Source organism: Mobula hypostoma, chromosome 13 (genome assembly GCF_963921235.1).
Source record: "Mobula hypostoma chromosome 13, sMobHyp1.1, whole genome shotgun sequence".
NCBI lineage: Eukaryota > Metazoa > Chordata > Chondrichthyes > Myliobatiformes > Myliobatidae > Mobula > Mobula hypostoma.
This window is the reverse complement of record NC_086109.1, coordinates 79,683,183-79,706,849: the sequence shown is the minus strand read 5'-3', so window position 1 is coordinate 79,706,849 and position 23,667 is coordinate 79,683,183. Positions and strand designations below refer to the sequence as shown.

The window sequence follows — 23,667 nt, the reverse complement described above, 5'->3', positions numbered from 1 at the left end:
TAACAACCGTAGCATTACCTTTGCGACATGCCAATTTTAACTCTTGATTCAACTTGCACCCTACATCCAGGCTACTGTTTGGGGGCCTGTAGATAACTCCCACTACGGTCTTTTTCCCCTTACAATTTCTCAGTTCTATCCATACCGACTCTACATCTCCTGATTCTATGTCACCCCTCGCAAGGGACTGAATTTCATTCCTCACCAACAGAGCCACCCGACCCCCTCTGCCCACCTGTCTGTCCTTTCGATAGGATGTATATCCCTGAATATTCATTTCCCAACCCTGGTCCTCTTGCAGCCATGTCTCTGTTATTTCTACAACATCATACTTGCCATATTTTGATGCATATGTGACAAATATAGCTAATATTATCTTTAATTTTCCTGTGAAATTATTGGCAAATATTTCCATTTACTACCTTAAAATAGACATAAGGTCATAATAAACAACAGGAATTCTGCAGATGCTGGAAATTCAAGCAACATACATCAAAGTTGCTGGTGAACACAGTAGGCCAAGCAGCATCTATAGGAAGAGGTGCAGTCGACGTTTCAGGCCGAGACCCTTCGTCAGGACTAACTGAAGGAAGAGTGAGTAAGGGATTTGAAAGCTGGAGGGGGAGGGGGAGATGCAAAATGATAGGAGAAGACAGGAGGGGGAGGGATAGAGCAGAGAGCTGGACAGGTGATAGGCAAAAGGGGATACGAGAGGATCATGGGACAGGAGGCCTAGGGAGAAAGACGGGGGGGGGTGACCCAGAGGATGGGCAAGAGGTATATTCAGAGGGACAGAGGGAGAAAAAGGAGAGTGAGAGAAAGAATGTGTGCATAAAAATGAGTAACAGCTGGGGTACGAGGGGGAGGTGGGGCCTAGCGGAAGTTAGAGAAGTCAATGTTCATGCCATCAGGTTGGAGGCTACCCAGACGGAATATAAGGTGTTGTTCCTCCAACCTGAGTGTGGCTTCATCTTTACAGTAGAGGAGGCCGTGGATAGACATGTCAGAATGGGAATGGGATGTGGAATTAAAATGTGTGGCCACTGGGAGATCCTGCTTTCTCTGGCGGACAGAGCGTAGATGTTCAGCAAAGCGGTCTCCCAGTCTGCGTCGGGTCTCACCAATATATAAAAGGCCACATCAGGAGCACCGGACGCAGTATATCACCCCAGTCGACTCACAGGTGAAGTGATGCCTCACCTGGAAGGACTGTTTGGGGCCCTGAATGGTGGTAAGGGAGGAAGTGTAAGGGCATGTGTAGCACTTGTTCCGCTTACACGGATAAGTGCCAGGAGGGAGATCAGTGGGGAGGGATGGGGGGGACGAATGGACAAGGGAGTTGTGTAGGGACCGATCCCTGCGGAATGTAGAGAGAGAGGGGAGGGAAAGATGTGCTTAGTGGTAGGATCCCGTTGGAGGTGGCGGAAGTTATGGAGAATAATATGTTGGACCCGGAGGCTGGTGGGGTGGTAGGTGAGGACCAGGGGAACCCTATTCCTAGTGGGGTGGTGGGAGGATGGAGTGAGAGCAGATGTACGTGAAATGGAGGAGATGCGTTTAAGAGCAGAGTTGATAGTGGAGGAAGGGAAGCCCCTTTCTTTAAAAAATGAAGACATCTCCCTCGTCCTAGAATGAAAAGCCTCATCCTGAGAGCAGATGCGGCGGAGACGGAGGAATTGCGAGAAGGGGATGGCGTTTTTGCAAGAGACAGGGTGAGAAGAGGAATAGTCCAGATAGCTGTGAGAGTCAGTAGGCTTATAGTAGATATCAGTGGATAAGCTGTCTCCAGAGACAGAGACAGAAAGATCTAGAAAGGGGAGGGAGGTGTCGGAAATAGACCAGGTAAACTTGAGGGCAGGGTGAAAGTTGGAGGCAAAGTTAATAAAGTCAACGAGTTCTGCATGCGTGCAGGAAGCAGCGCCAATGCAGTCGTCGATATAGCGAAGGAAAAGTGGGGGACAGATACCAGAATAGGCATGGAACATAGATTGTTCCACAAACCCAACAAAAAGGCAGGCATAGCTAGGACCCATACGGGTGCCCATAGCTACACCTTTAGTTTGGAGGAAATGGGAGGAGCAAAAGGAGAAATTATTAAGAGTAAGGACTAATTCCGCTAGACGGAGCAGAGTGGTGGTAGAGGTGAACTGATTAGGTCTGGAATCCAAAAAGAAGCGTAGAGCTTTGAGACCTTCCTGATGGGGGATGGAAGTATATAAGGACTGGACATCCATGGTGAAAATAAAGCGGTGGGGGCCAGGGAACTTAAAATCATCGAAAAGTTTAAGAGCGTGAGAAGTGTCACGAACATAGGTCGGAAGGGATTGAACAAGGGGTGATAAAACAGTGTCGAGGTATGCAGAAACGAGTTCGGTGGGGCAGGCGCAAGCTGAGACAATAGGTCGGCCAGGACAGGCAGGTTTGTGGATCTTGGGTAGGAGGTAGAAACGGGAAGTGCGGGGTGTGGGAACTATAAGGTTGGTAGCAGTGGATGGGAGATCCCCTGAGCGGATAAAGTCGTTGATAGTGTGGGAGACAATGGCCTGGTGCTCCTTAGTGGGGTCACGATCGAGGGGTAAATAAGAGGAGGTATCCGCGAGTTGTCGCTGTGCCTCGGCAAGGTAGAGGTCAGTACGCCAGACTACAACAGCACCCCCTTTATCAGCCGGTTTAATAATAAGGTTAGGATTAGTGCGGAGGGAGTGGAGAGCAGAGCGTTCCGAAGGAGTGAGGTTGGAATGGGGACAAGGTGCGGTGACGTCGAGACGGTTGATGTCCCGTCGGCAGTTGGCAATAAAGAGATCCAGAGCAGGCAGAAGACCAGAGCGGGGTGTCCATGAAGAAGAGGAGGGTTGAAGACGGGAGAAGGGGTCATCGGTGGGGGTGGAAGAGTCCTTGCCGAAGAAGTAGGCTCGGAGCTGGAGGCAGCGGAAGAAAAGTTCCGCATCGTGGCGAACACGGAACTCGCTGAGGTGTGGGCGAAGGGGGACAAACGTGAGGCCCTTACTGAGAACAGAGCGTTCTGCCTCCGACAGTTGAAGGTCGGAGGGGATGGTAAAGACCCGGCACGGATGAGAGCTGGGATCAGAGGGGGGAGGGGGGAGGCTGGGGGTGTCAATGGAGAGGGGAGGGTTGGGGTGAGAGGAAGATGGAGCCTCTCAGGGCCCAGGAGTTGACGGTGGGATCTGAGGAAGACGGGGCTGCGGAGTGGTGGTGGGGGAAGGGGAGACGGGAGTCACAACAGCAGCACATAAAGACCCGGCCTGGAGTTCAAGGCTGGAGTCGCAGTTGGTGGTTGCGTAATCATTTCGAATGTGTCCATGGTCGTTGCTGGAGTCCGGGTTTTGAATATGTCCTGAGGTGTTGGAGCCGCCGAGATCAACGGCAGGCGCCGCAATTGAAAGTTCATGCCTGCTAGTGTCGGGGCCGGCAGGCTCTGGAGTCCGTAGATGTAAGATCTTACGATCTTTGCCTAACATGACAAAGTCAAAAAAACGGCGATTAAGGTCATAATAATTCCTTTTTTTTTGTCCTTTCGATTTAGGAGCCTTCTGTGCAAGATTCAGTTTTTGACTAGTCAAGCCACTTTGGTTGGTTGGTGGGAGTGGTAAATGAGATGGAAGGATTGGTACATGTTCTCAACTATTTTGGCAAGTAGTGTTTATTTTTGGTCACAGCAGCCCAAGCACAATGGAAGAGAAAAATGAATACCACAAGAGAATTTCAATTAATTTATTTAAGCCTACTCTATATCGCATCCCAATTTTGCCTTTATTTATGCACAATGACAAACTGGATTTCAAATGACCAATTTAACTTGTTTGAAGAAATAATAAAGAGTTGACCAAGGAATAATTAATGGCTTACCATAATACTGCCAAAACCAAAGTTTCCACATAAATTATCTTCATTGGAACCACGGTCAAAGCACAGTGCTTCATTTGTCTTGCAAGAAGAATCTGGAAGGATTGCGTTGCTGAAGCAAATTGGATCATTTGCCCACTTGTGATGAACAGAACCATTCCAGGCAGGCTTTTTGAAAAAAAACAGAAAAACAATTAATCAAAAATTAACTAGAGAGAAAAATATATGAAAATATTCCCAAAATAGAAGTGTGAAACAGAACCCATTCAAGCACCTATTATCATCAACAATATTATGCCAAAAGCATCTAAAAAGCTTTTATTTAATTGATTTCACATATTAGCTTCTCAAATCAACTGTTCATATGAAATGGGAGATAAGTAAAGCAAGAAGAATGAAAATAATTAAATTTCCACACAAGACCCTTCCTCCTTTATTATAAAATTAAGTGTCATCTCTTACAATGCCAAAATGGAAGTTGAACCTTGATCTCTGAATCCACAATATTCATAAGATCATTTAAGGTGACAGAAAATACCTTTAATTTAATCTGAATGTCATCATCTGGAACACTGGAATCCATAAAGATTTGCGCTTCAGTGAGTTCAGTTATCTCAGTATGTGGCAGAGATAGATCTTCACCAAGAGTAGACATTAGTGTTTCAAGCTCATGTGCATGGGGAAGGGCAACATTATGAGCTAAAGAAGCTTTCCTTGTCCTGCGATAGTGAGAATGTTCACTTGTTGGGTGGGAATTAGGGCCCAACTCTCTGCCAATGACAGAATATCCAATATTACTCATTTATAGCTTACCAGCATCAATCAAAGAAGAAAACTAACTGCTGGAAGATAACTTAATCATATTATCCTCAGACACATCCTTTTTTCCCCCAATGGGACACCAGTTATAATAAAACAAACTCATAAAAATGTTTAACTTTTAAATTTTAAACATACTAAAAAGTGGCATACTACAGTCAAATCTTTGTATTAACCCGAAGTAGTACACCCAGATTAGTAAAAATGGAAAGGATGCAAAAACCTAAACAAGGGAGAAACAGAAACTCATCCTAGGCTGCCCTTATAATCTCCCCATGCTTATTCCATATTAGTGAAAAACCAGCTTAAGAACATGTTGCCTTCCATATTTCTCAGTCATTTCTAACACACTAATCGATAGACTTTGATTGGGAGTACTGATAAAAGCAATTACATTCATAATCATCTTCACGGAGAAAGTTTATGACAGAAAAAAAGTAAGGAATTTCTACCAGTATTTAAGAATTTCTCACAGATTTAGCAATGCAATGTTTTACAGAAATGGTCTCATTAGTGGAATAAGGGTGGGGTAGCACCTCAGGTGAAGCGGTCTGTTGTGTCTATTCTGGGGTAACTCACTCACCTTTGGTCCCCACCGGAAATTCAGCTCTCATCTGCGGCACCAAGTAGCTATTTGCATGATATAGTGACCACACCCTAGTACACCCCTTTCACAGGTGGGCTTAACCAGACAAGAGTAGCCAGCAGGCCTCATACCCTGGTGACATGAATGTGCCTGTCCTAGCATGCCAAGTCAGCTCGGGTGGACTGGGTGGATGAGATCTACACTGAGATCCAATGGCCAGATTGGCGGTTCTGCAATGCTCCATGGAGAGCGAAGGGTATGATGAGCCACAGAAGTAGTCATGGTTATCCACTGAAACCAAGGAAGACCATCGTTGTGATGACTATTTATACCACTGGACCTAGACTTCCGATGTTGAGAGAATGGAAATGCCCTAGTGCAATGGTTTTTCCACTTTAAAATCTCTTCCACACAGGTTTCCTGTCATTGTTGGATTTGATGGACGACCAACCACAACAACAACAAAAGTGGAATAAAAATTTTCTGGCATTTCAGTTCCCAAGTGAAATGTGTCTCAACAGTGCATCTAATCTCAGATGCATGTTGCAATACGATTCAGAATTAAAATGATGCTTTCACTCAGAATCCACCGGAGTGACACAGGAAAGAGGCTTGCTTTTCTGTGACTCGAATTTTACTGGAGTCAGGTACAGGAGTTCGGTTGGATGAGTGAGGGGTGGGAAACGGAGTTTGGGAATGGAGAGATTTTTTTTCTCCGCTATTTGTAGCAAAATCATAAACTTGGTTTTATACTCACGTTTATAATGTGCTATAAATAGAGAAGAAAAGGAAACCTTCTCCAATAATGGAACAGTCGGTCTACTGCATTATATCTGACCTGCGTGCTTGATATTGATCTGCAAGCAAAACGCAGGAAACTGTTCATTTACATTCCCCAGGACCAAGATCATGCATCTTAATGAGTATTTACATAGATTGCTTAAAAAAATAGGAAAATATAATCTCAAATTTTACACATTTTTTGTTTCAATATTTTAAATATAGTCATACAGCAACATCAGAAAGGTGAAAGCTGTCAGATGTACAGTTCTTCCCCTTTTTGTTTTGAACAAGGCCCACACAAAAAATGTTTCTAATTAATCACCTCATTCACACTGTCAGAGGAATTATTAACCAATGCGTATTTAACACAACCAGAACATGTTACTATAAACTGGTTATCCAAACTGAAAAAAGTACAAGTAAATTAGGCTTGATTAAGCTCTCTACCTTCTCTTATTATTCCAGAAACTGGCACAAATGCAGAAGAGAATACAAAGCAATCCAAGACAGACACCCACAATGATGCCTGTTACAGAATGTACATCAAGGAGGTCATGCAGTCCTGAAAACAAAAGAGAATAGTCAGTAGCCTGTCACATCTGTAACACTGATTCGCAATTATACAAATCAAGGTGTATATTATTACACCAAGAATGTAATTAACACATAATTGACTCAAGTACTTACTAGGGGTTTAAAGCATGCTTTTCTCCATTAAATTCCATGAAAGGGGCTTTGTTAGGTTTCAAATTTTCACTCATTTTATTGCAGTGTAATGTTTGGCGGAAACACAATCACTTCATCACTTAGGTAGCAGATTAATGACCTCCACTTTTAATTTGCTGAATGCTCCATCATTCATTCTGCATCGTCAGGCCAGCTTAACACATAAATAATAAAAGGAGCCCGAGCAATCATTCAGCAGTGTTTCACCAGGTGAAGGGCCACATGACATGATTAATATTCATCAGCCTAGTTCTCATTTCATTATAATACTGCCTGGCATTTCTTGGAAGGATTTTTCATTTATAACAACATTTTAAGGTGATATAATGGTGTGGGATTTCCTCTCCGTGCCTCAAGAGAATTGGACTAAGCTGAAGCTTTCTTCATCCAACATTTTCACGAGTAAACAGTCTTTATGCAGCGATTAGCATCCATACAGCTCTAACATTATCATAAAGTGGAAAATTCACTGAATCAAAGCCAAGTAGCTGCATAAAATGGATAGAAAAATAGTCTTTAAAAATCCAGTATTTTTTCCCATCAAGCACCTCAGCTGAGCAGGAATTTAATGAATGGTAAGACAGGTACAAAATGGACTTTGGAATGTTTCAATTGGCACCAAAAGGATTAATGCTGGAGACTGCCTGGAATAATGGTGAAGAGGTTTTGAATGACCCTTGGTTAAGATATTAAAATGTGATGAATGTGCAAAGAATGCATCTTAATAAGGAGTCAATGCCTTTGGGAGATTAGCTGAAGAGGAACATTATAAAAAAATAGAAATATCAAAGCCTTAATTTAAAATTGGGGATTAATCATGGTAAATCACAGATATCTCTGGTTGATGTATCGAAAGGGTAATTTATGAGCTATGTTTTCTTCCTTTTACAGTCACAGGAATTTAACACCTAATTAATGAATTTATTACACATTATGATACTTCATAGCAAAACTGTGGTACATCTTAAATAGATCCATTTGATTTAATTTTTCCTTAATTTGCATTCACAGAATGCTTGATAGTATACAGGCAACCCTGGCTATATGGATGGCAGTGGTTGCATTCTGAGGAAACTGGGTGTATCATGATCATCCATAATGCAAAGCCATGTCAGCTGTGCATTTGTCAAGAAGTACGATTTGGAAAAACATTGCGTTTATTTAATTAATTTATTTTTTTCACATCAATTCCATGACAGCAAATTAATTCTGAATCTTAAATTTTTTTGAGTAGTTATTTGTGAATTCAGCAAGGGTGAATGTCCATTACCTGAACAGCATAATGCAGAGGTCACCTACTTATCAAATGTAAAATGCCAACATTTGTGATTTAATGTTCAGTTTGGCTTATTAATAACATGTTAGCTGTGTTTTAACCAAATACCAAATAAATTAGTTATCAAAATTTACCTAATATTCGTTTAGCTAGAGTTTGCACATCTTTTGCTGTGGAGAATGGTCCTGCTCCTACAATCGTCTTTGCACCCATCTTGAAGAAGTACCGAGTGTTGCTTTCTAGTCCCTTAACATCAGTGCTGAAAATGTTCCCTAAATACGACAAAAATGATCATTTAGCCAACATGCTAAACCCAATCAACATATTATTTCTCATTTATTGTAAGTATATAATTCAGAGGCAAAACATGGTTTGGTAACATATGAAATGATCCTGATTGGAACTTGAACAAAACCCCATCCAATACAGCACTTTCCGTATACCAATTCAACCTAAATATTTCTGAGTCTTCAAGTACAATGATGCAAATAAAGTTTCGTTCTGTGTTCATGTAGCTTTTATGCATCTCTGTGGTCTAACATGCACTGGATGTGGAATTAACTCCATGGAAAGGTTATCTTGATATGTTGCTGAATTATTTCAGGGCTGTGCATCCAATTAGCAATTAAAGTTTATTATTGCAGAAATGCATTTTTGCCTACACCACATCTAACATTGTGTAAAGTGAAGGCAAAATCGATTGTTTCATCCCACAGGAAATGAAGTCAAACAGTAGTTGCTTTTTTATTTTAGTAATGTTACAAGAGCAAGACATTATGTTTTTTAACAAATTATGAATCAGAATCTTGTGTCATAAACTTTTTATGATTCAAAGAGATGATCGCAGTTCACCGATGGATTCAAAACAAGACTTTTTATTCTTTTACTTATCTTCATAAACAATCCTTGACACTGGTATCACATTTGTTTCTCTGTTCATTCACATTTGGCTGCAACCCACTAACCATTCTCTTTATCAACGATTGATTTACCCTCATACTTCCCTTCTGATCCATTAAAATCCTTTTTGAATGTTCTACTTTGCTGATATAATTAATTTTGAATTATGTACTGTATTGAAATTTCCTTTTATTTAACTTCCTTTCATTGAACACTGGAAATTGCAATGCAAAGGGGAAGACATTAAAAACACAAAAAGGGGGCCTGGGAATGCAACATTAATTTTGTTACCCATATTTAAAGAGATTTACGGCACAAGAAGAAATAGTTCTTAAATCACTATAACTGAACAAACTGAAATGGAGATTTTTCAAGATTTTTGCTCCATTAAATTCCAGGAACGAGGGATTTCAGCCACAAGACTAGAGTAATAGATTTGTGCTTGTTCTCTTTCACAAGAAGATTGAGAAGAGATTTGATCGAGTTGTAAAAGATCGTGACGGAATGAAGGAAAGATCCTGACAGAATTAAGGTAAATGTGTAGAAACTATTCCAATGAAAGTTTGTTCAAGATCAACTCAACCAATTGATGGACAAAAAATAAAATGGAAAGGTGGGTAAATAACTGCCTGTCCTGCAGTGGCTAGTTATTTTCTTGAATTCATTGCTTGTAATGATGATCAAAACAAAGTCATTCAGGAATTTCGATAGGAAATAGCACTTAAGGGAAAATCATTTCCATGGTCTCCAGGAAAATGCAGAGCAAGTGTGGGACTATGGATAATTACCCCAGAGAATGTTGGCATGGACCACAAGTTGAATGGATTTCTTCTGCGCTAAAGCATCCCAAGACAATTTACAAATGTTACATAAAATGCTTTTTACATTAGGAGCACTTTAATAAAATCAGTTGTAGAGATATTACTCAATGACAAGAAATGTTTGACAGCAAAATATTAACTGAATAAATCACCAAACTTTGGAGGTAGGAATAAGGCTTGAAGAAGTTTCACTGAATACCAATATAATTTCTGCTGTAGGGTTTGATGATAGCATGGTTCACTCCTGAGAGATTGTGGGTACAAGTTCAAATACTAGATATTAACATGTTACAGTTTCTAAGACAAGGAATCAATGAAGTTGAAGTGCCAAGCAAATGCTTTATTTTTCTGGCTAAGATCCTACAGCACCATTTGAAGTATCCGGAGTTCCTCTGGTCTGACCAACAATTATCTTCAGCGACATCTACAGAGCTGCTTGCCTGGGTTTGAAAGTTTTGGTTTAAACTAACAAAAACAGAAAAATTGTCCTTGAAGAACCACTTGGAAAAATCATTCACTTTTTAAAAATAAAATAATTCTGTCATCAATAAATAATAAATATGCAGGCAAATGTGAGGTGATGCATTTTAGAAATTTACATTATAGCATAACATACTCATTGCTTGAGAGGCCCTGAGGAGTGTTGCAGACAGAGAAACTTGGGAGTACATTTACATAGTTTGCTTGAAGTGACAACAAGGTAGACAAGGTGGTGAAGAAGACATATGGCACGCTTGCCTTAATCGGACAAGTCATGCAGTACAGGAGTTGAGACTGTACAAAATGTTAGTAAGACTGCAGTTGGAATATTCTGTGGAATTCTGGTCACCATACTATAAGAAGGATGTGATTAAATTAGAGAGGGTGCAGAAAAACTTCATAAGGATTTTGCTGGACTAGAGGTCTTGAGTTACAAAGAAATGCTGGATGGGGTAGGACTATTTTCCTGAATGAAGGAGGCCAAAGGCTAACAGAGCAGGGGTTCCCAGCCTTTTTTATGCCATGGACCAATACCAGTAAACAAGGGGTCCGTGGACTTCAGATTGTGAACCCCTGCCTTAAGAGATTTATAAAAATCTTTAGGGTATAGATAAGGTAGATTGATAAGAGTATTTTTCCCAGGATAGGGCGAACCTGAAATTTGAGGGCCTAGGCTTAAATTTAAAACAAAATATTTAAAAGGGACATGAGGAAAAAGTTTTTCGACACAAAGGATGGTGGGCATAAGCAACAAACTGTCAAAGTAGCAGAGGTGGGTACAATTACAATGTTTAAATGATACTCGGACTGGTACATTGACAGGAAAGATTTAGGGTGATATGGGCCAAATGGAACTAACTGAGAAATGGAGGAGTTGGGTAGAAGGGGTTATTTCCTACTTTAATATTCAACGACTCTAATTCATGTTTTGTTTTCAAACTTGCACATGGCTTATCTAATTTTCTGAAGTCATTGATTTAAGAGTGAATAAAAATCTGAAGAATAAGGTCGGTTGAAAAGGAGCAAAGTAAACTCAGCGTGTGTAATTATGAGAAAGAAAATTAAAATTTTGATGAATTTGTTCAGTTTTATGGATTTCATTGCAAGGGCCACCTAGCAGATATTGTGTGAAATCTCCATTATTCAAGCAAACAGCCAACAAGAACATCAGGACAACATTGTGATGATTTTCAGTGCTAAATCCATTTCCTGGGAAAATGCGAAGGTGGCTAGCGTTAACTACTATGCACATTCGAATAAAGCACCAGCATGAATGATGACATCTATTACCGCTTAAAAACAGAATCAGCTAGCCTTTTATACTGTGACCAACAAGATCAGACAGATATGTTCACTTAAAATCAAGGCAAGTAAACTTCACGTCAGAAGCAGCTTCACAATGCTGCTTGCAGAAGCAGATATAAATGTATGAACACTGACATATCACGTCGCCTGACCACTTTGTTACTTTTATTTAGTTTTTTCCTTTATAGCATTTAAAAGAGACTTAATATGGATGCATTTTGCTGATTCAAATTATATAATAACTAAAATTAGCTGATTTTACTGATAACTTTCAAAACAAAAACCAAGTCCTAAACTGAATCAAAAGTAAAAAAAAAACTGAAAGCTTTAAAACTTAGTTAATTTTATTTGGTACCTGCAGTATGAATGTCATATTAGCACATCTATACCAAAGCATATTTACTTTTGATGAAATTCTTTTAGAATTTTGAAGCCCTTACTATAAGGAAATAATTTTGATCTTACACTGCAACAGCAGTGATTCCTGAAGAAATAACTTCTGCAGAAGCATCAAAAATAATTTTGCACTTCTATAATAAATGTGAACATTCTTATTTGATTAACCCATACAAAATATTTTCCCCTATAGAGAATAAAAATGTGAATGAAGCAAAAATAATTAGCACAAATGCTCACAACAGGAATTCTGCTGGAAATTCAAGCAACACACATCAAAGTTGCTGCAGGCCAGGCCGCATATCTAGGAAGAGGTACAGTCGACGTTTCAGGCTGAGACCCTTCGTCAAGACTAACTGAAGGAAGAGTTAGTAAGAGATTTGAAAGTGGGAGGGGGAGGGGGAGATCCAAAATGATAGAAGACAGGAAGGGGAGGGATGGAGCCAAGAGCTGGACAGGTGATTGGCAGAGGGGATATGAGAGGATTATGGGACAGGAGGTCCGGGGAGAAAGACAACGGGGGAGGGGGGGACCCAGAGGATGGGCAAGGGGTATAGTCAGAGGGACAGAGGGAGAAAAAGGAGAGTGAGAGAAAGAATGTGTGTATAAAAATGAATAACGGATGGGGTACGAGGGGGAGGTGGGGCATTAGCGGAAGTTAGAGAAGTCAATGTTCATGCCATCAGGTTGAAGGCTACCCAGACGGACTGTCTGGGGCCCTGAATGGTGGTAAGGGAGAGTATATCACCCCAGCCAACTCACAGGTGAAGAGTATATCACCCCAGCCGACTTACAGATGAAGTACATCACCCCAGCCGACTCACAGGTGAAGAGTATATCACCCCAGTCCTGGAACTATATTTCCCTCCTGGCACTTATCCTTGTAAGCAGAACAAGTGCTACACATGCCCTTACACTTCCTCCCTTACCACCATTCAGGGCCCCAAACAGTCCTTCCAGGTGAGGCGACACTTCACCTGTGAGTCGGCTGGGGTGATATACTGCATCCGGTGCTCCCGATGTGGCCTTCTATATATTGGCGAGACCCGACGCAGACTGGGAGACCGTTTTGCTGAACACCTACGCTCTGTCCGCCAGAGAAAGCAGGATCTCCCAATGGCCACACATTTTAATTCCACATCCCATTCCCATTGTGACATGTCTATCCACGGCCTCCCCTACTGTAAAGATTAAGCCACACTCAGGTTGGAGGAACAACACCTTATATTCTGTCTGGGTAGCCTCCAACCTGATGGCATGAACACTGACTTCTCTAACTTCCACTAATGCTTCACCTCCCCCTCATACCCCATCCGTTATTTATTTTAATACACACATTCTTTCTCTCACTCTCCTTTTTCTCCCTCTGTCCCTCTGACTATACCCCTTGCCCATCCTCTGGGTTCCCCCCCCCCACCTTGTCTTTCTCCCCGGGCCTCCTGTCCCATGATCCTCTCATATCCCCTTTGCCAATCACCTGTCCAGCTCTTGGCTCCATCTCTCCCCCTCCTGTCTTCTCCTATCATTTTGGATCTCCCCTTCCCCCTCCCACTTTCAAATCTCTTACTAACTCTTCCTTCAGTTAGTCCTGACGAAAGGTCTCAGCCTGAAACGTCGACTGTACCTCTTCCTAGAGATGCTGCCTGGCCTGCTGCGTTCACCAGCAACTTTGATGTGTGTTGCGAGCACAAATGCTCTTTGTATGTCGAATTAAATAAATTCTTAACACCATCCATAAGTTCTCCATTGCTTAAGCATCATCATTCTTTACCACTGCTAAATAAAAATACTGGATTTATCATCATCTTGTGTGATGGACAATTGGCAAGTAACAAAGATGCAAATCTACAATCATTTTGACTATTTGCTTCAGCACCCACCTTCCTTGGATAGTGAATTCCAGAGGTCATCTGGTTGTGTGTAGTTGACATTATACAAAATGATGTATTCAATTATAATGCCATTTGGTTCAGTTGGAGGTTGCCATCGAACTCTGACCGAGTAGGAATTAATTGGATTTAATTTCAAGTCAGATGGAGGGGTGGAAGGTTCTGGAAAACAATGATTAAGAAATTAATGCACACACTAATGTTTCCGTGTTACTTAAAACAATTCAAAATTTTTTATTCATCATCCTTGTGCATACCATTGTGATCTGACAATAAACGACGACTAAAAAACTAAAAAAAAAAGGACACTTATTGTACTAACAAGGCGCTTCAATATGTCTCACTAATTGGAGACACATTTCAACTGAGTTGACAGAACCTGACGGTAAACACCAAGGAGACAAGGAGGAAACTAACCTTGTGAGGTAGAATTCAATGGTCTCAAGCCAGTGACAATGACAAAAATAGATACAGTACCAAGTCAGAATATGTCCCTATGCATCTGCCAATATTATACTTCTAGGTAATATAGGTAGCAAATTTGAAAGGTACCATTAAAGCTGTGTGGCATTTTGCCTCAGTGTAGGTGTAATACCTCAGCCACAGAGTGGCAGAGAAGAAATATGTTTTTAAGGTGGCAGATGCAGGGCCAACCTCCAAGAGGACCACAATCATTCATGGTTTGGAGGCTTACATGCCTAAATATTCCAGAGAACTATGCTGGCTGGAGTCAGGGCTTTACGCTTTGGCTCCTGGTAGGGTCACCCATGGCAAACAGGTCAGGACAGACTAAGAGTGGTCCACCGATCCTCTACGTTCAGGCTGACAACCCTGACGGGTAAAACAAAATTATTATGGAAATAGCAATGAAGAATCCTGAGTCTCCACCCAGGACCTGCATGACTGACAGTAGTGAAAACTTGGGAAGCTACTGACATGATGAAGGAAACCCAGAACATTGCCACAGATGGAGGACCTTTATACCCAGTCTAAACGCCAGTGGCATAACGTGCAGTATACAAGTGGATGTAGGGCCAATCAAGAAAGCTACCTTGCCCTGAACAGTTTGGAGCTCCTTGAGTGTTTTTGAACTAGCATTGAATAGCTTCTCACCATTTAAAATACAATTTTTCTGTTATTTACAACTTTCTTTCTCATCAACTTTTGACTGACAATTATCTCCAAAATTCTTAATCAAGATTCTTACATTTAATCACTGATAAGCCCTTCTTGGCTGTGCTGAATCATTTTTCTGCCTAGTCCCACTGACCTGCACCTGGACCATATCCCTCCATACACCTCTCATTCATGTACCTGTCCAAGTTTTTCTTAAATGTTAAAAGTGAGCCTGCATTTACCACTTCATCTGGCAGCTCACTCCACACTCCCACCACCCTCTGTGTGAAGACCCCCCCCTCCCAATAACCATATAACAATTACAGCACGGAAACAGGCCATCTCGGCCCTTCCAGTCCGTGCTGAACTCTTTCTTTCACCTAGTCCCACCGACCTGCACTCAGCCCATAACCTCCATTCCTTTCCTGTCCATATATCTATCCAATTATACTTTAAACAACAACATAGAACCTGCCTCAACCACTTCTGCTGGAAGCTCATTCCACACAGCTACCACTCTCTGAGTAAAGAAGTTCCCCCTCATGTTACCCCTAAACTTTTGTCCTCCCTCAACTCATGTCCCCTTGTTTGAATCTTCCCCACTCTCAATGGAAAAAGCCTAACCACGTCAACTCTATCAATCCCCCCGTCAACCTTCTACGCTCCAAAGAGTAAAGACCCAACTTGTTCAACCTTTCTCTGTAACTTAGGAGATGAAATCCTGGCAACATTTTAGTAAACCTCCTCTGTACTCTCTCAATTTTATTGACATCTTTCCTATAATTCGGTGACCAGAACTGTACACAATATTCCAGGTTTGGCCTTACCAATGCCTTATATAATTTCAACATTACATCCCAACTCCTATACTCAATGCTCTGATTAATAAAGGCCAGCAAACCAAAAGCTTTCTTCACCATCCTATCCACATGAGATTCCACCTTCAGGGAACTATGCACCATTATTCCTAGATCCCTCTGATCTACAGCATTCTATAATGCCCTACCATTTACCATGTATGTCCTATTTTGATTAGTTCTACCAAAATGTAGCACCTCACATTTTTCAGCATTAAACTCCATCTGCCATCTTTCAGCCCACTCTTCTAACTGTCCTAAATCTCTCTGCAAGCTTTGAAAACCTACCTCATCATCCACAACACCACCTATCTTAGTATCACCTGCATACTTACCAATCCAATTTACCACCCCATCATCCAGATCATTAATATATACGACAAACAACATTGGACCCAGTACAGATCCCTGAGGCACACTGCTACACACCGTCCTCCAATCTGACACACAGTTATCCACCACTACTCTCTGGCGTCTCCCATCTAGCCACTGCTGAATCCATTTTACTACTTCCATATTAATGCCTAACGATTGAACCTTCCTAACTAACCTTCCGTGTGGAACCTTGTCAAAGGCCTTACTGAAGTCCATATAGACAACATCCACTGCTTTACCCTCGTCAACTTTCTTAGTAACCTCATCAAAAAATTCAATAAGATTTGCCAAACATGACCTTCCACGCTCAAATCCATGTTGACTGTTCCTAATCAGACCCTGTCTATCCAGATAATCATATATACTATCTCTAAGAATACTTTCCATCAATTTACCCACCACTGACGTCAAACTCACAGGCTGATAACTGCCAGGTTTACTCTTAGAACCCTTTTTAAACAATGGACCCACATGAGCAATACGCCAATCCTCCAGCACCATCCCCGTTTCTAATGACATTTGAAACATTTCTGTCAGAGCCCCTGCTATTTCTACACTAACTTCCCTCAAGGTCCTAGGGAATATCTTGTCCGGACCCGGAGACTTATCCACTTTTGTATTCCTTAGAAGTGCCAGTACTTCCTCTTCTTTAATCGTCATACTTTCCATAACTACCCTTCTTGTCTCCTTTACCTTACACAATTCAATATCCTTCTCCTTAGTGAATACAGAAGAAAAGAAATTGTTCAGAATCTCCCCCATCTCTTTTGGTTCTGCACATAGCCGTCCACTCTGATTCTCTAAGGGACCAATTTTAATGTTTTAATGTTCCCTTTAAACTTTTCCCCCTTCACCCTTAACCCATGTCCTCTGGTTTTTTACTCCCCTAGTCTCAGTGGAAAAAGCCGGCTTGCATTCACTCTATCTACACCCATCATCATTTTATCTATCTCTATCAAATCTCCCCTCATTCTTCTACGCTCCAGGGAATAAAGTCCTAACCTATTCAACTTTTCTCTGTAACTCAGTTTCTCAAGTCCCAGCAATATCCTTGTAAACCTTCTCTTCACTCTTTCAACCTTATTAATATCGTCCTGTAATTTGGAGACCAAAACTGTACACAATACTCCAAATTCGGCCTCACCAATGCCTTATACAACCTCACCATAACATTCCAACTCTTATACTTAATACTTTGATTTATAAGCGCCAATATACCAAAATATAGATGATCATTCACCAGTATCTTAACAGAGTCAGCTAGACAATTGCTGTGGGTGCCAGAGCAGTTCAAGGGCCAAGTATTGTTTGAAAGCACCCTACCTTCAATTGCTCCTTTTGTCTTTCTTTCACTTACAGAGCAAAAGTCTCATGTGTGACAGTGTGATCTTGGAATTCTATACCTCACAAATGAATATACAGGTGTCCCCCGCTTTTCGAACGTTCGCTTTACGAAACCTCACTGTTACGAAAGACCTACATTAGTACCCTGTTTTCGCTTTCAGAAGGTGTTTTCACTGTTACGAAGAAAGGCAGCGCGCGAAAAAATCAGCGCGTGATAAAAGGCAGCGCACCCCAAGCAGCCACTCTCCCCGGATTCGGAACGGCATTGTTTAAACACGTTGCATTGAGCAGCTGTTAGCAAGATGAGTTCTAAGGTGTTGGAAAAGCCTGAAAGAGTAAGGGTGTTACACTTAGCGTAAAACTAGACATAATTAAGCATTTCGATCGTGGTGAACGAAGCAAGGACAAAGTCAGTTTGGCTTGTGGAAGTTGACGAAGATGATGGTGAAGAGGTTTTGGCATCCCATGACAAAGAACTGATAGATGAAGAGCTGATGCAATTGGAAGAGGAAAGGATAACAATCGAAACCGAATGCAGAAAGTGAAGCAACTGTGTGAGATTTTCGCTGCAATGATAAAGTACAACTTTAATTTTGAAAGGGTACGTAGGTTTAGGGGATATTTGCAGGATGCTTTGAGTGCTTACAAACAACTGTATGATAGAAAAATGCGCGAGGCTCAGCAGTCAAGCAAGCCTTCCACATCAGCCACAGCAGACGACAAACCTCAACCTTCGACATCGAGGCGGGCAGTCATAGGAGAAGATGAGCTGCCTGCCCTGATCGATGATGAGATGACACCCCCGTGTCCCACCACCCCAACACCCGGGCCCCGGACAGATACTGTACCGATTCGCGAAGAACGCAGCGGTAGTCGGGAGGCACACAGCACATCTTTAAGAAAAAAGCCGAAATAAACATGCTAATTAATTAGGTGCCGCCCAGCATGTAATTGTCGGCCCAGATCAGAAGTGATGGAATCGGCAATTGCCTCTGATCTGCGCCGACATTTACGTGCCGGGCAGCACCTAATTAATTAGCATGTTTATTTCGGCTTTTTTCTTAACGATGTGCTGTGTGCCTCCCGGCTACCGCTACGTTCTTCGCGGCAATGTATTGGGTCAGCGGCCACTGCACCAACCAGCCTGCGACGACTCAGTCTAACACACCATCATCAGTGTGCTCGGCGCTGTTTTCCCAATTCCGGTAGGTGATACTACACTGTACATACGTTATTTCTACTTTATATAGGCTGTGTATTTTTACGTGTTATTTGGTAGATTTGGCAGCTTCATAGTTTAAAGGTTACTGGAGAGCACGTTTATGCCAACAGCGCTTGCGTGAGATTTTCTGCCCAGAGCGCTTGCGTGAGATTTTCACTACGGAGATCTGTGTAGGCAATCGTTGTAGAGAAGTATTTCTACTTTATATAGGCTGTGTATTTATCATATCATTCCTGCTTTTACTATATGTTACTGTTATTTTAGGTTTTATGTGTTATTTGGCATGATTTGGTAGGTTATTTTTGGGTCTGCGAACGCTCACAAAATTTTCCCATATAAATAAATGGTAATTGCTTCTTCGCTTTATGACATTTCGGCTTACGAACCGTTTCATAGGAACGCTCTACCTTCGGATGGCGAGGGAAACCTGTATTCAAGACTGAGATTGAAACATTTCGAATACTAAGAAAAAGTGGTAGGACAAATTCTGGGAGTTTATTCAGTGGCAGTGGGTGATAGGGTGGGGGGGGGAATAGGGTAAAGAGTCAGTTTATTACTGACTTTTTGTACATTGCAGAAGAGGGATTAAAACAAAATGAAGACTATATGTCCACAGTTCCCTCAAGAAAGCAGGGCAAGTGTATAAAGTAATAATATGGAATACATTTTATTGACTAAAACACAAAATACAAATCAGGTTTATATAAAGCATTTGCCATCTGCCAGAGCACTATGTACAGTTTTGGTCACTTCATTATGGAAGGATGTAACAGAAGTAAGAGAGGTACAGGGAGGATGTTAACGAGGATCTTTGTCAGAGTTGGAGACTTCTAGTCATGAAGAATGATTGGTTAGATGAAAATTGTTTTCTTTGAAGCAGAAGTGACTGAAAGCAGCTTTAATTAGAGATTTTTTAAAAAATGAGAGCTAACAGGTGGGACAGGTATGACACATTTTCCAAAGCTGAGAGATTAGAAACTAGAAAGATTAGAGAGAAACTGAGGAAAGTTTTCACTCAGAAGATGGAGAGAATAAAACTCACTGCCGGAAGTGGTGATACAGTAGCTTTTAGATACTAAGAATAGTACTTAATACATGGTACCTACAAAGTTTTGAAAGATGGGATTTCAGGTTATGCTGGATAGTACTTTTTGGGTTGGCATAAATATCCATGATTCTATGCAAGGCCTCTGAAACTGCAAACAGAATTGAGCACTCTGAATTCAATGAACATCTCATTTCTGACTTTATGAAGAAAGAAAGGTCATTGGTCAAGCTGAAGGTGGTACACTTCTCTGAGAAATTTCTGCAGAGATGACCTAGGATAGGTTAATTGGCCTCTAACTGCTAAAGCCATCTTATTTTCTACTGGACATGGTTCCAGCCAATACTACATTTTCATCAATTCTTACAGGCTTCAATTTTATCATTGCTTTCAGTCAAATAATAAAAAGTGCACTCACTGTCATCTCGCTTCCATAACTCTGCACTTTTGGCTATGCTTAGAATAAGCTACACTGAGATCTGGAGATGAGGGGTCCAGTTTTTTATCAGTTTCCTAATGTCTGAGAGTAGACATGGAAGGCTAGGTGAGATTTTTCTTGTGGTATAGCGACAAAATATACCATGACAATTTGCTGCTTTATTGTGTATAGTATATGCCTGCCTTGGAATTGTATGGGAACAACTGAGCTACGTGCACAGCTGGGTTTGTAACACATCATCTTCTGTAATACAGATGGGATTTAGGGATTGATACCCACAGTTAATATTAATTCCTAATATCCCATGATGGTGGGGCCCTCTGGAGTTAAGCAGAGATGGACCACTTACTCATTATTTCTCTAAATTCAGAAGTCTCAACTTTTGAACTCACATAAGTCTTTGATTAGGCTGCACCTGGAGTACTGTGTGCAATTCTGATCATCATGGTGTGATCACTCGAGTTGAGTATGATGTTCTTCTAAGGCGTTGATTAGGGTGGGATTCTCTAAATGGAAGATGCCTGTGCACGACCTTGTTTAACATAGAGAGGTTGATGCATTGGCAGTCAGCACATGGTCCTTGACAGATCGGGGTCATGGTCCAATGGCATGGAATGCAAGTTGACTGGGGACCATTCACTGCTGCAGCCTTCTTCCGCCTTCACTACTGTTGTGAAGTGTTGTCATCTTCCACCAGCTCCACTCTTTGTCTGGAACCTCCTTGACCTTACTGCATGGGTGACCCTATCAGGAGCTACATGCCAGATGACTAAACTTCAGACTGCATTGCATTCGGGATCCCAGGAACATACAAGAACGACAAGGTGGTGATCCTCGGGTAACTGCACCATAGAAAGAACATGGAGTCTTTGTAAAGGGTGCAGAAGAAGTTTACCAGGATGATACCTGGATTAGAGGGTATGAACTGTAAGGAGAGGTTGCACACATCCCACCCTGCAAAAACTCATTTCAGGGAGGTAGCACCCTCAATTTGCAGAAGACTCCCGGAACTTCCGGGAGAGGTGGGATGTTTGCAATAGAGTAGCTCCTTAGCAGCTAGCCAGCTAGTTTAAATAACGTTAGCTATGCTAATGAACGAATGACACCTGTTAAACTCACCTCAACATGTCTTTTACAGTCTTAACCCACCATGGGCAATAGAAAAGTCACTGTTGAAAACAGCGCAGCGAGCAACACTGTCATTATTTTTGACCCCTATTAGGCAGGGGTATAATTTAGGGTAGTCTGGGGTGACGTACGTTTTACATTTTCTTTTTTTGGAACACTCTGTCATGGTGTGCTCTCTCTCTCTCTCTCTCGTGGTCTCTCTCGCGCTCTCACTTGCTTTCACTCTCGCGCGCTCTCGCTTGCTTGCTCTCGCTCTCTCTCGCGCACTCACTCTCTTGTGGTCGCTCTCGCGCTTTCTCTTGCTTTCTCTCTCTCTCTCTCACTCTCAAAAAAATTGATTTCCGTGATATTGTATGTAACTTGCGGGCATCAGGGAGCCACTATTAATATGCGGGAGACTCCTGGAACTTCTGAGGATGTGTGAGGTTGGACAAAATTGGAGCAGTTTGCTCTGAACCTCTGGAGTCTGACAGGAGGCCTGATAAATGTTTATAAAATTATGAGAGGCACAGAGAACACAGTCAGCATCCTTTTCAAAAAGTTGAAATTCCAACTACCAGAGGGCATGCATTTAAGGTGAGAGTGTGAAAGTTTAAAGAAGATGCTTGGGATTTATTTATTTTTTATACAGAGAACAGTGTGTGCATGGAAAGGGCTGCCAGGGATAAAGGTAGGAGCAGATACAATAGTGCTGTTTAAGAGGCTGTTTGGCCCAGTCTGTTTCTGTGCTGTATAGTTCTATGTGTATGCTGGTTTCCATCATAGTCGAGAAGCAAATACGTAATGGAGTCTCCTTCTCCAATCAGCAGTTTTCTAGCACTATTCAGAACTAAACTTGAGAGGCCCTCAAAACTCTTATCCCATTTGATGGTGTTAGTTAGTCATGTCACTCTACAACTTTCAGTCTCCTCTTTTTAGCAAATGTATGGTCCTAATCTACACCTTCTTCATGTTGGCATCACATTATTTGATATACTTAATTGTAGCCTCTACCAAAGGATGCGCAAGGTGCTCTTTCCCTCTGCTAGCCTGCAGACCACCCTTGGGCAAGGTGGAGCTCAACAACCAACCCCCCCCCCCCCCACCAATCAGGATCACGTGAAGTCACTGGATCAGGTGATGGATGGTTGTATGTGCAGCTGGTGCATATCACAAGTCCTGGTTAGGCAACCACTGATGACAGGCAGAGAATCTCTTTGAAGAGCACATCTTGTAAAGACACTGCCCAGAAGGCAAAGGCAAACCACTTCTGTAGAAAAATTTGCCAACAATCATGGTCATAGGCCATGATCGCCCATGTCATACAACACGGCACATAACGAATGAATGAATGAATGAACGGTCGCCCTGACAGTTCTCTATGGCCCTCATCAAATCTCCTGGTTTGAAGGCGATTTTAGAGCAAGGAAATACTAGCCCATAGGTTTCAGATGTGCTGAAACACAATTCTGCGGCTGTTTTTCCCCACAGCGTGAATGGTGCCTAGCTTTGACCTATTGTCAATCCATCCCATTCAACATGATGGTATAGCAAAGGGATTCCAAAGTGTGAAGTTTGAACATCATTTTCTTAGCCTGCAGAAAAATTGCTCCTATAAATATTGTCACAGCCATTATGGATAAGGATAAGGCCAAGAAGATCATTCTCTCACTTTCATTAAACAATGCAGGTCTAGTCTAGCAGATAACACCACTAGACACAGGAGCAGAATAAGGCCAATCAGCCCATTAAGACTGCTCTTCCATTCGATCACGGCTGATTTATATTCCCTCTCAAACCCATTCTCCTGCCTTCTCTCCATAACCTTTGACGCCCTTATTAATGAAGAACCTATCAACCTGTGCTTTAAATATACCCAATGATCTGGCTTCCACAGCTGTTTGCAGTAATTACGTCAACAGACTCACCAACTTCTGGCTAAACAAATTCCTCCTCATCTCTGTTCTAAAGGCATGTCCTCTACTTCACAACACGCTGGAGGAACTCAGTAGGTCGGGCAACATCCGTGGAAAAAATCGGTCGATGTTTCGGGCCGGAACGTCAACCGATCTTTTCCACGCTTGCTGCCCGACCTGCTGAGTTCCTCCAGCGTGTTGTCAGTGCTGCTTTGACCCCAGCACCTGCAGATTATTTTATGTTTATGTCCTTCTACTTATTCGGAGGCTGTGCCTTCTGGCCCTAGACTCCCCCACCATTGACAATATCCCTTCCATATCCACTCTATGCAGTTATGTCCTAATAGCCAGCAATGGTAGTAAAGTCGTCATCAATTCACTCTCATCATTATCCTCAGTCC

The 23,667-nt window shown here is 41.9% G+C and overlaps 1 protein-coding gene across 1 annotated transcript in view; it reads right to left on the bottom strand.

Moving 5' to 3' along the window:
• Window positions 1-23,667, bottom strand: part of igdcc4 (immunoglobulin superfamily, DCC subclass, member 4) — a 183,522-nt gene that overhangs the window by 15,279 nt on the left and 144,576 nt on the right. The window contains exons 15-19 of the mRNA XM_063066033.1: window positions 13,837-14,007; window positions 8,189-8,326; window positions 6,500-6,614; window positions 4,403-4,634; window positions 3,868-4,032 (exon numbers count right to left, since the gene is read on the bottom strand). Coding sequence (XP_062922103.1) covers window positions 3,868-4,032; window positions 4,403-4,634; window positions 6,500-6,614; window positions 8,189-8,326; window positions 13,837-14,007 — 821 coding nt within the window. The remainder of the gene's footprint in view (window positions 1-3,867; window positions 4,033-4,402; window positions 4,635-6,499; window positions 6,615-8,188; window positions 8,327-13,836; window positions 14,008-23,667) is intronic.